At 40.5% G+C, this 13,719-nt stretch overlaps 1 protein-coding gene across 3 annotated transcripts in view; it reads right to left on the reverse strand.

Moving 5' to 3' along the window:
• Nucleotides 1-10,928: 10,928 nt before the first annotated feature.
• Nucleotides 10,929-13,719, reverse strand: part of LOC102776989 (dystroglycan 1-like) — a 12,439-nt gene continuing 9,648 nt past the window's right edge. For all 3 annotated transcript variants that reach the window (XM_006796362.3, XM_006796361.3, XM_006796363.3), the window contains exon 3: nucleotides 10,929-13,719. This exon is cut by the window's right edge and continues 1,057 nt beyond it. In XM_006796362.3, the coding sequence (XP_006796425.2) occupies nucleotides 12,470-13,719 (1,250 nt within the window). In that variant the 3' untranslated portion in view covers nucleotides 10,929-12,469.

The following is a 13,719-nucleotide window of genomic DNA, read 5'->3' on the forward strand; positions in this document are numbered from 1 at the left end:
GTGCGAGAGGGGGAATGATACACACGGGTTTTCAGTTGTTTCTCTTTCCATTTGTCTGGCTTCTCGCTCCACTCCTGTGGGACCAGATGGTCTTTACTTCTCATACGCACAGTCTGTCATTTTCTGTTGCACACAGCCAAGAAAAATCCTACTTATACCCAATTAAGACTAGCCTCTCCCCCACCAAATTAATTGCCTGCGTCAGTGCCTATGTGCAAGCAATCAGTAGAGGCTGTACAGAGTTTAGATTTGCAGCTCAGCAAAAAAAAAAAAGAACCGAAACAATAAATAACTCAAACAATATCTTTTTGGATCGTGATGCAAAGAAAAGAAAAACTTTAAAATGCAGAAAATGTGTAAAAAAACAAAGCAGGTCCTGGAATCTCTTTTATAAACCTGCCTGAAATAGTATGGGATATGAAATACTCCATCACGAGGCTCTCGAGGCTCCTACGTAAGGACCCACCTGCTTAGTATGCACCTGTTCTGTGGGCAGCACATTCCAGGGAGACTGAAATGGGAGAAAGAAACATCAAAGGAAGGAAACTAATCATGGTGGACTAAGAGCAAGGCACATTCCACCAGGAGGGCTTAAATGTTTGAAACTTTTAAGGGATGCCAGTCACAGATTATAAGACATGGAGTATTTGATGCAGAACAATAGGTTTTATGGGCTTTTTAAAAATGTACACCAGCTTGAAAAGAGTTCTGGCTCTTAAGAGCTGTCTAGTTACAAAAATTGTCAAAACTGTCTTCTCTGTCTACGAATTACAAGCCTGCGCGACCCAATTTGGATGACAAGGTGACGCCGCTGCGCTGTGAAATGTGCGTTTTAGCACGCACGCCATGTGACTTGTAAAAGGCTCAGGCTTTCTTCTATCTGAGTTTTCATGTCAGTTTGGTCCAGCTCCGCCTTTGAGGAAAGCCTTCTTTATCTTGTCAGAACTCCTGATGCGCTCTTTCACAGACAATTTACTGATGCTGGGTCTAGATTAGCTCTGTTTCATGGCTCCTGGGCTCTGGGCTCTCCTATCTCTCCATAAATGTCCAATTATCCAACTCCAGCCAGACTGAAACCTTATCTGCTTCCCATCAGTGACCAACTGAAGCCTGATATAACAGGGGGTGGATAAAGACACTCTTCACTCCACTTATTTCTTCCCCGCTGCATCTTGTACTGGAAACCTCCTTCTGATGCTTTTTGTTTACCAGCATCTTTTCCTTCCACTGCATTCCTTCTGTTCTCCAGAAACCAGGCCAGTTACCATTACCAGTACGCAGTGACTTCAAGATTTCATAATTACAGTAAGCTAGCCACTGGCTAGGCATGAGTCATAACATCCACCATCTTCTCATTGACTCTAATTATCATATGAAGAAAGATCACTTGTAAATTTTGTTGCTCCACCAGTGAAATGTTGTTCATTCATTCGCTCCTTTGTTTGTTTTTCTTGAAGTGATACATGAAAATATACAATGCCTTTCACTCCAAGTGAATAATTAGACCGGGGTGCCATTCCTTATCTGTCGGTCCACAGAGCAACACCTTGGCCATGCTTTGGCTGCACATTGTGTGTATGCATGTGTGTGTTTGTCACAGTGTTATTGCATTTTTAATCAGCGGAAGAGACTAGGCATCATTCTCATCACATTAGTGTCTCCTGGTATTTATTTCTCTCTCTCTCTCTCTCTCTCTCTCTCTCTCTCTCCCTCTCAGTGCCTTCACCCCTTTGGGGGGGGGGGGTGTCGGTGGGTGGGCGGAGAGAATACATTTGAAATTTGCTCGTTTGACAGTCGTTAGAGATATGGATTCTGACAGTACACAATTAGCTCAGTCACCTCCTTTATCTTCACTCATCTTCGGCTGAAGGATTTAGTATATGTCGCTTCTAATGTAATGATGGTTATACGTCTCTCACCGCCTCTCTCTCCGTCTTCCTTTCCCATCTCTTCAATAGCCAAACTTCTAATTCTAGTTAATGATTATTCGAAAATTACATATCTGACTTCATGGATTTAATTGACTGCTGTGTTATTAGCATGGCTGAGTGAGACGAATGCTCTTCAGAATTTGCAGCTGAGTAGGTGCGCTAATCTGCCACTTTCCCCCGATTTCCCCTGTCACAAAAATGCATTCATGGAGAAAAGACGTACTCGAGCTGGCATAGATCTTATGAATATGTTGCATATTTGTTTCCCGCCTTGGCTGCGTGGAAGATGTAGCACACTCTCAGGAGCTTGTACTTGTATAGAATGAAGTAGTACATTTCTACCACTGAATCACAGCTCAGGTTCAGGACACAAACAAAAGTCAACAGCATTTAAAACAAGGCAGATCATCTGTGGCTCAAACGGGAGCTGACAGAGATAAGTGCTGGCTGAGTGTGAAATTTAACTAGAGAGCTAAGCCCTTGATTTCAGGGAGCATGGCATAAACAATGCATTTCCACATCCCACACAGATCACTGTTATTTCAAAGAAAAGTAAATGCCTAAAGAGAATCAAAATACCAAGATGGAAATGAATAGTTGGGGAAGAGTGATAGAAAATCCACATCAAACAAAAATGAAATGAAAGTGAAAACCAAAACGGTGCCCCTTTTTGTTTGGGAGTAGATTAGTAAAATCAGCTGTCTGGCTGTTATACTTTCATTTTTATACACTTTCTGCTGATCCTGTCTCGGGCGCATAAATACTTCACACGAATCCAACTTTAAAAGCTTATACCCACATGTTTTGCTTTGGGCATTGTGCAGGACGTGTACAGTGCAATGATTATAAATCAATTCAAAGTGTGACTTATACTCTTACCTCACGCACTACATCACTGAGGATCGTGTGTCTCATTTTTCAGTTGGCGGTGGAGTGCGGAGAACTCTCCATTTGATTAAACTCTACCCAAAGGCTGCATCAATTATGTATCTTCACAATGGAGTTAATGGACTGCAATAGCAGTTGAAGATGACTTGACTAAATTTCCACATGACATGACCAGAAAAATATCACTTTGGCAATCTAACCCTCCTGAACAGCTTGCCTTGAATGATAAAAGATCAGGTCTGCTTCTGGCTTATTAAATAAAATCACATTTTCTTTAGTTAATTTTCTGTTTCTCTGGGTGAAACATTCTGCCCTCTGACAGATCTGTCTCATCGTGGGAGATCCTTATACACGCCATACACGTGTAAGCATATGTTCACGTAGCCGCTCTGCTACTCAGGAGACAGTGCATATTCCTTATTGTAACTGTGTGGGGTTATGTGTGTGCACTGCATGTCTCAGCTCAGCTTGCAATCCATTTACCTTGTGATCCAGTTTCTAGAATTCTGGTCTCGGGGGTTTTGATCCCATGAGTGGACCCTCACAGCGAACAGAAGGGGCCCGCCAAGCTCCGACCACACTGTCACTGACCCATCTGGCCATCAAGCCAGCAGGGAGTAAGACCAAAGCTGTGCACAAACATCCTGTGCTTACATGAGCCTTGCAGACTGCACAAAGCCTGTAAAAGGTAGAAATGGTGTACAGCAGCAACCACACACTGAGAAACCCTCATGTTTTATTTTGATGTGCTGTGTGTTGTCCGGACCATGTATAATGACACAGGGCAGAGAGTTTCCAGCTAAATGCATACTACAAAGAGCAAGATGCCGCACGGTGCATAAACTGACAGTGATCCTGCTGCTGTGTTGTGTATAATTTAGAGCCGAAACAACATGTTGCTTCAGCTGTGATCTTTTCAAGTGAAGCGGAGGTTGGCTCGACATGACATTACAGAGCAAAGGGTTATTTAACCTGACCTCAGTGCTGTTGTTTCTCCTTTACTTTGGAATGCAACGCCGCATAAATGGTTCAAGTGACCTCTCACACGACAAGTGTCTGCCGCGCGCCCTCAGCTGCCGCAGTAAGCCTCAGCTTAAAAGGCTGCGCTCACCATTAACGCCGGTGCAAGGCGAATTCTGTCATGTTTCATCCCCGAGTCGATTGTGAAACTCTCCCAACTTCTTAGCTTTGTCATGCCTCTGAAAATCCACAGCCTCGACGCAAATGGGTTCCTTCCATGACTGAAGACGAGGATTTCCATCCCCAGCTCTGGAATGGATCCAATTTATGAGATAAGGAGCAAAATGCAATTACTCTACACTTTCTAAATCTGTGACTGAATGATGGAGTCTCACAGTTGTCTCAACTTATCTCACTTTCTAATTATAAGTGTGACTCAAGAGAGAGCCGGCACGTTTTATTATCACCGGGAACTGACCGAGGATCACTTCTTTGCTGATGCACTGTTTAATACATAGCATCACATGCATCGATGATACCTTCATTGTTGAGCATGTGATGCCATGGTAACCCTTCTGGAAGGTAATGAATTGAAATAAATACAAATATCTTGTAATAGGATCTTGCTGTCTATACATGCAGAAACTGATGAATGATAATTGCACTTTTGTGTTTAGTTGGCCACAGCTTCAGGCTACCTTTTATTACTCTACAAAAGATGTGGTGATCTCATGCAAAGGGCATTAATCAGTATCTTTGCCATGATGTGATGCTACTGCCATCTATTGATACTGCAGCATCTAGCTTTGCTTTCCCCCAGTGCCTTAAAAGCCTTCAGATATCTCACATCACATCTCTAAATGTAAGACCTGTGCTACCAGTACTGACAAATGACAAAATGCAGTAGTTCTGAACAGACTTCCTGTTCAGTGCTAAGGGCAAGGAAGCTCATTGTGTCTCTGTTAAAGAGCATTTAAATCGACTTACCTAATTCTTTCACAAGATGGCGCTGGAGTCATTGCTGATGGGAGAGCAAGCTGTGGTCTGAGATGAAGAATTCATCACGATCATTTTCAGTGCCATACTTAGGTACATATTTAGTTTTCAATTTTATTAGGAATATACAATATGTCTAACCCCAATCTTCCTCTTCATTACTTTAATGTGTCGCTAAAAGAGAAAAATGTCTAGAAAATGTGATGCAAAATACCAAAAACAATATACAAAAACCTAAAAATACCACAGTGATATACAGCAATGCTCATTTATGAGAGCAAAATGAAAAACAGTCCTTTTATGTGCAGTTAACCAATTCATAGGCCTATGTGCAATTTAGTTATGGCTTAAAAACAAAGGAAAGTAAAAATATGCTTCTCTGGGTGATTGGGTCCTGGCAATATACTATGATATATGCATACAATAATACATTATGTGTATAAAGTAGAAAATGGTGTTGAACTACCCAAATGCATACTCTGTTAGACTTATTTGTAGCACAGATTCAACAAGGTGCTGGAAACATTGCTCAGAGGTTTGGGGGCATATTGGCACGATACCATCGTGCAGTTTCTGCAGATTTGTTGGTTGCACATCAATGAAGAAAATTTCTTGTTCCGCCACATTCCAAAGGTGCTCTATTGGATTGAGATCTGGTGGCTGTGGAGGCCATTTGAGTACAGGGAACTCATTCAAGTTCAAGAAACTGCTTTTCTGATGACTGCTTCCAGCAAGATACTGCACCATATCAGGTCAGATCATTACAGATGGGTACACTGTCGTCGTAAAGGGATGAACATGGTCAGCAACGATGCTCAGTAAAGATGCTCAGTCGGTACTAAGGGGCCCATAGTGTGCCAAGAAAGCATATGGGATTAACCTTGTTAAATAAAGGTTAACAAAAAGGAAGATGTTTGGTTTGAACTTCAGAAGGTCATCTTGTCCGTGTCTACGACATGAGTTCTTACCATGTAAATAACTGATTAGAGATCTCCATTAAGAAGAAGTTGAACAAGTGTACCTAAAAAAGTGGCCAGTAAGGGTATGTTTTATTCATATTTACCATAAAAGCTCCCATCTCTAATGAAAAAGAAAAAATTGCTCAGATGAAGAGATAATAATCAAAGTGACCTACTAGCAGTAAAAAAGCCAGTGTTGACATGAGTTAGCAAATTAGCACTCAGGCTAGCAGGATGCCCGTGTATTTACACCACAAAACCAAAGGTAAAAAGAAATCTCTTCTTCTGTTGTACAAAGTTTATAGTGAATTATTTTATAAGTCAAATAAACTTCCTAGTTGCTCGTGTACTTACAAGTTTCTGTAAAAGTCTGTTTATTTTGCTAATGATGCTACACAATTTAAGCTAGCAGTATCATTTAAAATTTAAATGCATTTAATGTTTTATTTTTATTTCTAGCAGTGATTTTGTTTTTATGTCCTTTGAATGATAAACACATTCTGGCTTTAGCAGATCTGGCTTTGGTTCAGTTTAGTTTTGCTTGGCAGCATTTTTAATATTTTAGTACCTTGAATGCTGAGGTTAAAGTCTACCTCTCTTTACAGATACTCTCCAACCGCAGCACATTCTGCATGATCTAATATGGCCTTATGCAAGACATTTTTATGGATTGCTAATAATAACATTTGAAATATATACCCTGTGTTTCGCTGACAATTATCCTTCATCGTTATTATGTTTTTTTATTGTGGTGCTTTCTTCCTAATGGGAAACAGAGTGCCACATTTCTTGGGCTTTGGGCATTTAATGAGGCCTATTACTAAGCCGTCCATATCACATGGTGCTGCCCACCATCATACCCTCTCTGCTACTTCCAGTGCAGATCGCCTTACCGCCCCCTCAACACTAAGGTACATATAATGACTGATTACTTTTTCCTTTTTAATCAAGAGAAAAGTTTGTGTCAATAATACAGGGCAATGGAAATAATTACCCTCCTGAGCATAATAACAGCCTGGCTTGGCATGGCTACCGGTGTAATTAGAAATTGTTATGACGGTAGGAATTAAAAACACACTTACAAAACAGTATTTCTGATTAGCGGATACAGCCTGTGTTGCATAAACATCTAATGTGGGTACGTCGATACCCGTGAAAGAATTTCAATAACTAAACGCATAAAGTCAAGTATTTGTATCGATCTGTATCTACAGCTGCAGGCTCTCTCATTTTAGAAATGAAAAGTTCAGAAATAAATGAGATTAGTGGCTTTGTGTGAAGAGCTGCAAAGCAACCGCAACAGCAGGTTTTCGAGTAAAGTGCATCAGACACATCAACAACTGAAAGGTCAGTTCAGTTTTCACGAGCTTAATACATTTTTCATCACATACATTAACTTTCATTCCAGGTACATTATTAATGAGTGCAGTGGGGGAGGCTGATGAAGTGAGAGATTGGCAGGGTATAAAATAGCCTCAACTCCACATTCTGATGTACCCTACTATTACATCTATTTATTTATCAGCTCAGCTCCATTTCTAGAATCAAATCACTCAGCTGTAGCAATTAGGTAAGTCTTCACCTGGAGTATAAATAGAAAGCAAACGTGCTATCCCTTTGTTTCAAGTCCTTCACCATGTTTAGCAAATTTGTTCATTTTACCAAACAAGGTCCAGTTTGAGTTCTTTCTTTTTAAGTAAAACTCCAGAGCTGCTGATATTAGAAACTGTGACTCTTACTGCTCAGCAACACAGTGGTGTGTTATCACGGCATATCTAGACGCGACATATCTTTGGTCGTGTTGAACAAAGCAAGCCAGAGGCGATCCTGCAGGTGTTAATGAGTAAACAGTTTTTTAAAATTCCCATCATTAGAAAGTCATTAAAAATATCCGAGCAATCTTTAAGGCATAATGCCAAAATGAATAATAGGGGAAAATTCACCCAAGTGAATTAATTTTCTTAATACATTCAGATAAAACTAAATACTACAAGGTGAAGAAGATTAGTGTCACTGAATATATATATATATATATATATATATATATATATATTGGGGTCATGACTTTTTTCTCAAAACTATTAGAAAAAAAAAGTCAGACAAATTAAAGGAAAAACTATTACAGCAAGGGGATGTGTTATAATGCAAAGGAGGGCATTTTTCTGGTGGAATGGTTTTGGTCTACTTTTCCCGTCAGAGAGAAAAGTCACTGGGGTCTTTATCTGATGAAACGTAGGATAGAAGACTCAAAGACTCAATGGCAGAGTGTACTGAAGAGCTTCCGGTGACACTTGACGGCCTAAAACCTTTTTTTTGTTTTTGGTCATCTAATGATCCATACGGTGTACAAATGCTCTTAAGTTAATAAAAGTTAAATCTGGCTAATATTACTGCAAGAGGAGGTGTCATGTCTTCATATTTAAACAATACACCCCCGACATTAAAAATCACCTGCCTAATACTGTGTAGGTCTCTCCTCATCCTGAGGTGCACGCTGTAGGAGCTTGTTTCGATTAGAATCTGGGGATTTTGGACTTCTTGGGCTCTCTATCATGATCCTTCAGCAGTTTTCGATTTAGCGCTGTGAGGTGCAGTGTCTGGCCATCAGGCAGTGGTTTTGCCTTGAAGTAGAGCTCTTGGCAAGCAACAATATTTAGGTGGGTGGTAGGTAAGTAGCGTCCACTGTGCTAGTGCCAGAAGCCAAGTATCTAACATAACATTGCATTGAAATAAGTTAATCAGTGTTACACACTTCACCTGTCAGGGGTTTTAATGCTGTGGTTAATCTGTGCAGTGTTCAATCACACAGTTAGTGCTTGGAGGAAACAGAGCTTTTAAGTGCTGGCCACTAATATCTCCTGTAAATGAATCAGTCGCCCACAGTTAGATGGTTGTTGGCTAACTGATAAATGATTATTACCTTCAATTTGTAACATAATTCACCTCATAATGATCAATTATGTGTAATAGAGACTGGTGAGACTGAGCAAATGAGAGCATAATTACAGAACTGCCAAAGAAATTTATAATGTAGTTTTTGAAATTCATGGACATTTTCTGCATAAACCTTCACCTGCTACAGATACATGACTTACGTATAACAAGTTATGGGAATAAGTCCTTTCTAAAAAAAATAAAAGCGGTCTTTCTTTCTATGTAATGTTATCTAAAGAAATAGAAGAATATAAAGTATGTCAAATAGTTCCTGAAGTGTACACCACTGCCATGTTGTTTCACAGCAATTCACAGTTAAATGATTTTTCTTGGACTACGCAAAAACCAATCAAAATGTCATGTATTGTAATTTGAAAATATACGTTTTCCAAAGCAGCATGGGTCGGCAGCATGTCAACTGTTTTTGACCTTTTTTGAATAAGCCATTGTAACAACAACTCTATACTAAAAGAATTTGAAAGCAGATATTAGTCATTGTTATTGATATTTCTCCAAGAGACGTAGGAGCATGGAGCCTAAAAAAGAAAAACTGCCCACCGAAATGCCACAGAAAGGGAGCCCTTTTCTTAAAATATCACACCGTCTCGCAGGGGCTGCTTGCTGTGTGCTTGCTTTATTACAACAAAGAGGGCATAGCTCATGCTGCAAACCCAGCCAACTACAGGAGCCAAATGTAGCATGTTAGTGTAAACGCTGTCAAGAATGTGGCAACATTTTAAGACTGTACCATTATCTACTCTGCTGACTCAAATTCAAACTCGACTTTAAATCAAAATTCGCACAGATGACCGATTTGCAGAGAAGCTGTTACCGATTGTGTGCAAATCAATGACGGTTTGAACAGGTATATACCTGTTCAACTGCTCATTAGCATAACTGATCAACTGATCATGACAGCAACTCAATGCATTCAGTCATGTAGACATATTCAGAACAACCTGACGTTTAACCACTTTTTCAGCTGTTGTTGTAAGACAGAATAATACCCGGACACTATGGCCTGCTGAAGTTCACACTGAGCATCAGAATGGGTAAGAAAAAGGTGATTGAAGTGACTCTGAATGTGGGATGGTTGTTGGTGCCAGATGGGATGGATGGAGTATTTTAGAAATTGCTGATCTACTCTGATTTTCCTGCACAAACATCTCTGGGGTTTACAGAAAATGGTCTGAAAAAGAGAAAATGCCTTGTTGATGCCAGAGGTCAGGGGAGAATGGCCAGACTGTGTTGAGCTGACAGGAAGGCAAACCATTTGTTGCAAAGTACGCAGAAGAGTATCTCTGAACACAGGAGATGGGCTAAACACTGGGCGCCTCTCCTGTCAGCTAAGAACAGGAAACTGAAGGAACATTTTAAAGCAAGCTGGACAATAAAAGATTGGAAAAATGTTGCCTGGTCTAATGAGTCCCAATTTATGCCGAGACACTTGGATGGTGGGTCAGAATTTGGCATAAACAACAAAAGCATGGATCCATCACACCTTGTATGAACGATTCAGGCTGCAGTTGGTGTAATGATAGGAGGGATGTTTTCTTCGCATACTGTGGGCCCCTTAGCACCAATTAAGCATTGTTTAAATGCCTACCTGAGTATTGTTGCTGAGCATCTCCATCCCTTTATGGCCACAGTGTACCCATCTTTTGATTGCTGCTTCTAGCAGCATAACACACTATGTCACAAAGCTCAAATCATCATCAGACAGTGAGTTCTCTGTACTCAAAAGGTCTCCAGAGCCACCAGATCGCAATCCAATAGTGCAGCTTTGGAATGCGGTGGAAAGGGAAATTTAACATCATGGATGTGCAGCTGACAAAACTGCAGTAACTGTTTTATGCCATTATGTCAATAATAAAATAATGCTGAATACCTATTAGAGAGGTGTAATAATAAAGTACATATAAACAATTGATCTACTTATCGGAAGGTTGGTGCATTCTAAATATCCTTGGTCAAGATCCTAATCCGGAGTTGCTCTCTGATGAATCCATCGGAGTATGAATATTCGATAGAAAGCACTTAAGCATGGAAAGAAAAAAGTGCTTGTATGAATAGGGGTGAACGAGGCATGTTGTATCATGCTCTCCGAGTACTCAGATATAGAAAGCACTATATAAGAACTAGTCTTTAGTTTCTGTCACGAGTTGTGTTTATCTCCCCTGTAATACACACAGACACATCATCATTGAAAACATGTTTAATGCTGCACCATGTTCTCAAATAAATGGGACTTTACACCATCTTTGAGGCTTTACAAATAGTATTACATTTTATTAATATATTTTCATAAAACAAGTTTAAGACTGTATCAAAAACTCAGTAAAAACATTAGATTTTTAACCATTTTTTCTTATGGTGATATCAGATATGAAATGTACATAATTCACATATTATAGTGGTTTCTTTGATCCCCCATCATATTGAGAATTTCTTTTGTGATGGGCAGGTAAACATTTTATACCCTCACAAACTATAAAGTCTTTTTTTATGATTGTGATCATAAATCTAGACATACAATTAAAAAATAAAATAATTTCCCAATCTGCCCCCTCCCCCCCAACTAGGTTTACTGATAAAACACTGACATTATGGAGTGGTTTAATTTCACAGGCACACAATTATGTACATCCCCTTGTCCCCATGCCTCATCTGAACTGACAACAGGCAGTGCACTAAGCATAACAGTGCAACACCTAGAGGCAGAGCAGTGATAATACAGTACTCTTACACCCACCCGCCCCCACACCAACAAAACCAACTGAATATAAGACGGTGGATCCAACTCATCGGGTACGTCTCCATTTCTCATACTGTTCTAAAGCACAGCATTCCTATGGCCCCTTTGTTATCTTTCCAGCATCCCTACAAGGTTTGCCTCGTGACCGCAGACATCTCACAGGCAGATTCAGTGGCACAGATGAACAAAAATAAAATAAAATCATTTGTTTTGTAACTTAATTAGGCTACAGCTACAACAGGCGTGATCAGTGTAATGTTCTTTTGTGATCTAGTACCAGAGGAATTTCAGTCATGTAATGAGTTCAAGGATTTTTTTTTTTTTTCCTCTCTTCCTCATTCGACCACCACGTAATGCTTTCGGTTCTGCGCAAGACACATAGTGCAAGGTTTAACAAGAATTTGCATAAGTGCAACATTTGCATGTTATTGTCGAGAGGGAGGCAAAAAGCATAGAAGAGAACAGGGAAAGACTCATGTCTAAGAAACAAACTAATTTTTTGTGTAAATAAAATGTTTCATGCTTTCAGTTTGGCATTATGGATTTCATTCCCCTCTAGAAATAACAGGTGCAAAATCTTAGTAAACCTAGCCGAAAAGACAGATAAGAGTGATATAGAACTCATAAAGATTAACATTGTGAGGAAGAGCCTCAAGTCTGTTGTCATGGTGACATCTGCTCAACGGCCCTGTGGGCTTCATTTTTTCCTGCTTCTTTATTATTTTCTATACAATAGAAATAGTACATCATTGAAGATAAAATTGACTCCTCTTGGCAAGAACAGACAAAAAAAAATATGTAAGAAGTCAAAAGCAGATCTGAAGGACAAAGAAAAATTAAACAGTTTTCCATCCATTCGCCCTGTGCCTGTAGTTGAATTGTATGATGTATTGTCTTATCCATGTTGGTGAGATATATGATTATGGTTGCCTGCTTCTCTATAAAGTCAAAGCCATTTCATTAAACATGTAAAATTACTCCTGTAGTAATTCGACAAGCATCCCTAGATTGCACCTGCTTTCAAAACTCAAAGCCCCTGGTGTGTGTTAGGGAGGCACATAGGGAGGAGGTGACCTGTACGCGGTCATGTTCTTAGGGCGGGAGCCTTTGCCCTCTATGGGCACAGTAAATGGTGGGGGAGGCTGGTAAGGTGGGGCATTAGGATCATCATCTTGATAAACTGAATATTCCTCCAACAGATCCTGGTTTAGCAGGGTGCTGTGAGGGCCAGACATGTTTGGGTATTCTGGAGGAGGAAGTGGGGGCTTTTCCTCCTGGAGGATAAGAGGAATGCTGGAGGACGGTGGTGACTTTGAATCATCCAACTCATCTGCAAATATTATTGGAACGCCCTTCTTGATGAAAGTTGCTTGCTCCTCTATGGTCATCTTCCCCTTACGCTTCTTGCGGTAACAAACCATAGCAATGATTCCAGCGATGAGCAGCAGGGCAGCTACTACTACAGCAGGAATGACAGTGTGCAGGTAAACGTCATCAGTGCCCTTAATTGGATCAGGTGAAGGCGTAGCTGTAGGAAGCTCAGGCATTGGCACCTCTCCTGGTGGAATGAATGTGTATTGTTGGCATTTATTGGTGCCACGAACTGAGATGTTAATGGGTTTGAATTCAGGCTCCATGGCTTTGATAAAGACCGCTTTAGGGGTTCCTTGGGGATCAGCAATCCTGTTGCTGAGAATTGTGATCTGGTCCTTTGGACAAGGACTCTGCTGGAGACTGTTATTGGTCCATTCCACAACAATTGAGCCCCTAGTGATGCTTCTTAAGGTCACTGTGCTGCTGTTCCGATCTCCCAGGGCGTAAGCCAACTTCTTAGTCAAAAGAATCTTTTTATGTACATCATTGCTTAAAGTGTTGGGGTCACCATGAAAACGAGCAGCAAACATTACTGAAGGTTTGTTATTATTAGACCAGCGATGGACTCTAACCTCAAACGCATCCATGATACTCTTCCCCCCTTTGTCAGTGGCTAACATGAAATACTCATGATTCCCCTCATGTTGCTCCTCTGGAAGGCCATACAAAAGCTGGATAGTGCTGTTGAACTGGATCCAAGATGTTTCAGTTACTGGTTCTTTGGGTGTCTTCTTTAAAGTCAAACGCAGCTTATCAGTAGTACCATCCTCTCGGTCATAAAATGCATCAGCAGCAATCTTAACCTCAAAGTATGTTCCCACCCATGCAGTCACCTGATCAATGGGGTTGCGGATCTCTGGAGTTGTATTAGAGTCCGGAGCAAGAGAGAGAGCTGTTGTGCGCCTAGGTGGCTTAGGAGTTG

This window comes from Neolamprologus brichardi, chromosome 20 (genome assembly GCF_056152115.1).
Source record: "Neolamprologus brichardi isolate AB-2024 chromosome 20, ASM5615211v1, whole genome shotgun sequence".
Lineage (NCBI taxonomy): Eukaryota > Metazoa > Chordata > Actinopteri > Cichliformes > Cichlidae > Neolamprologus > Neolamprologus brichardi.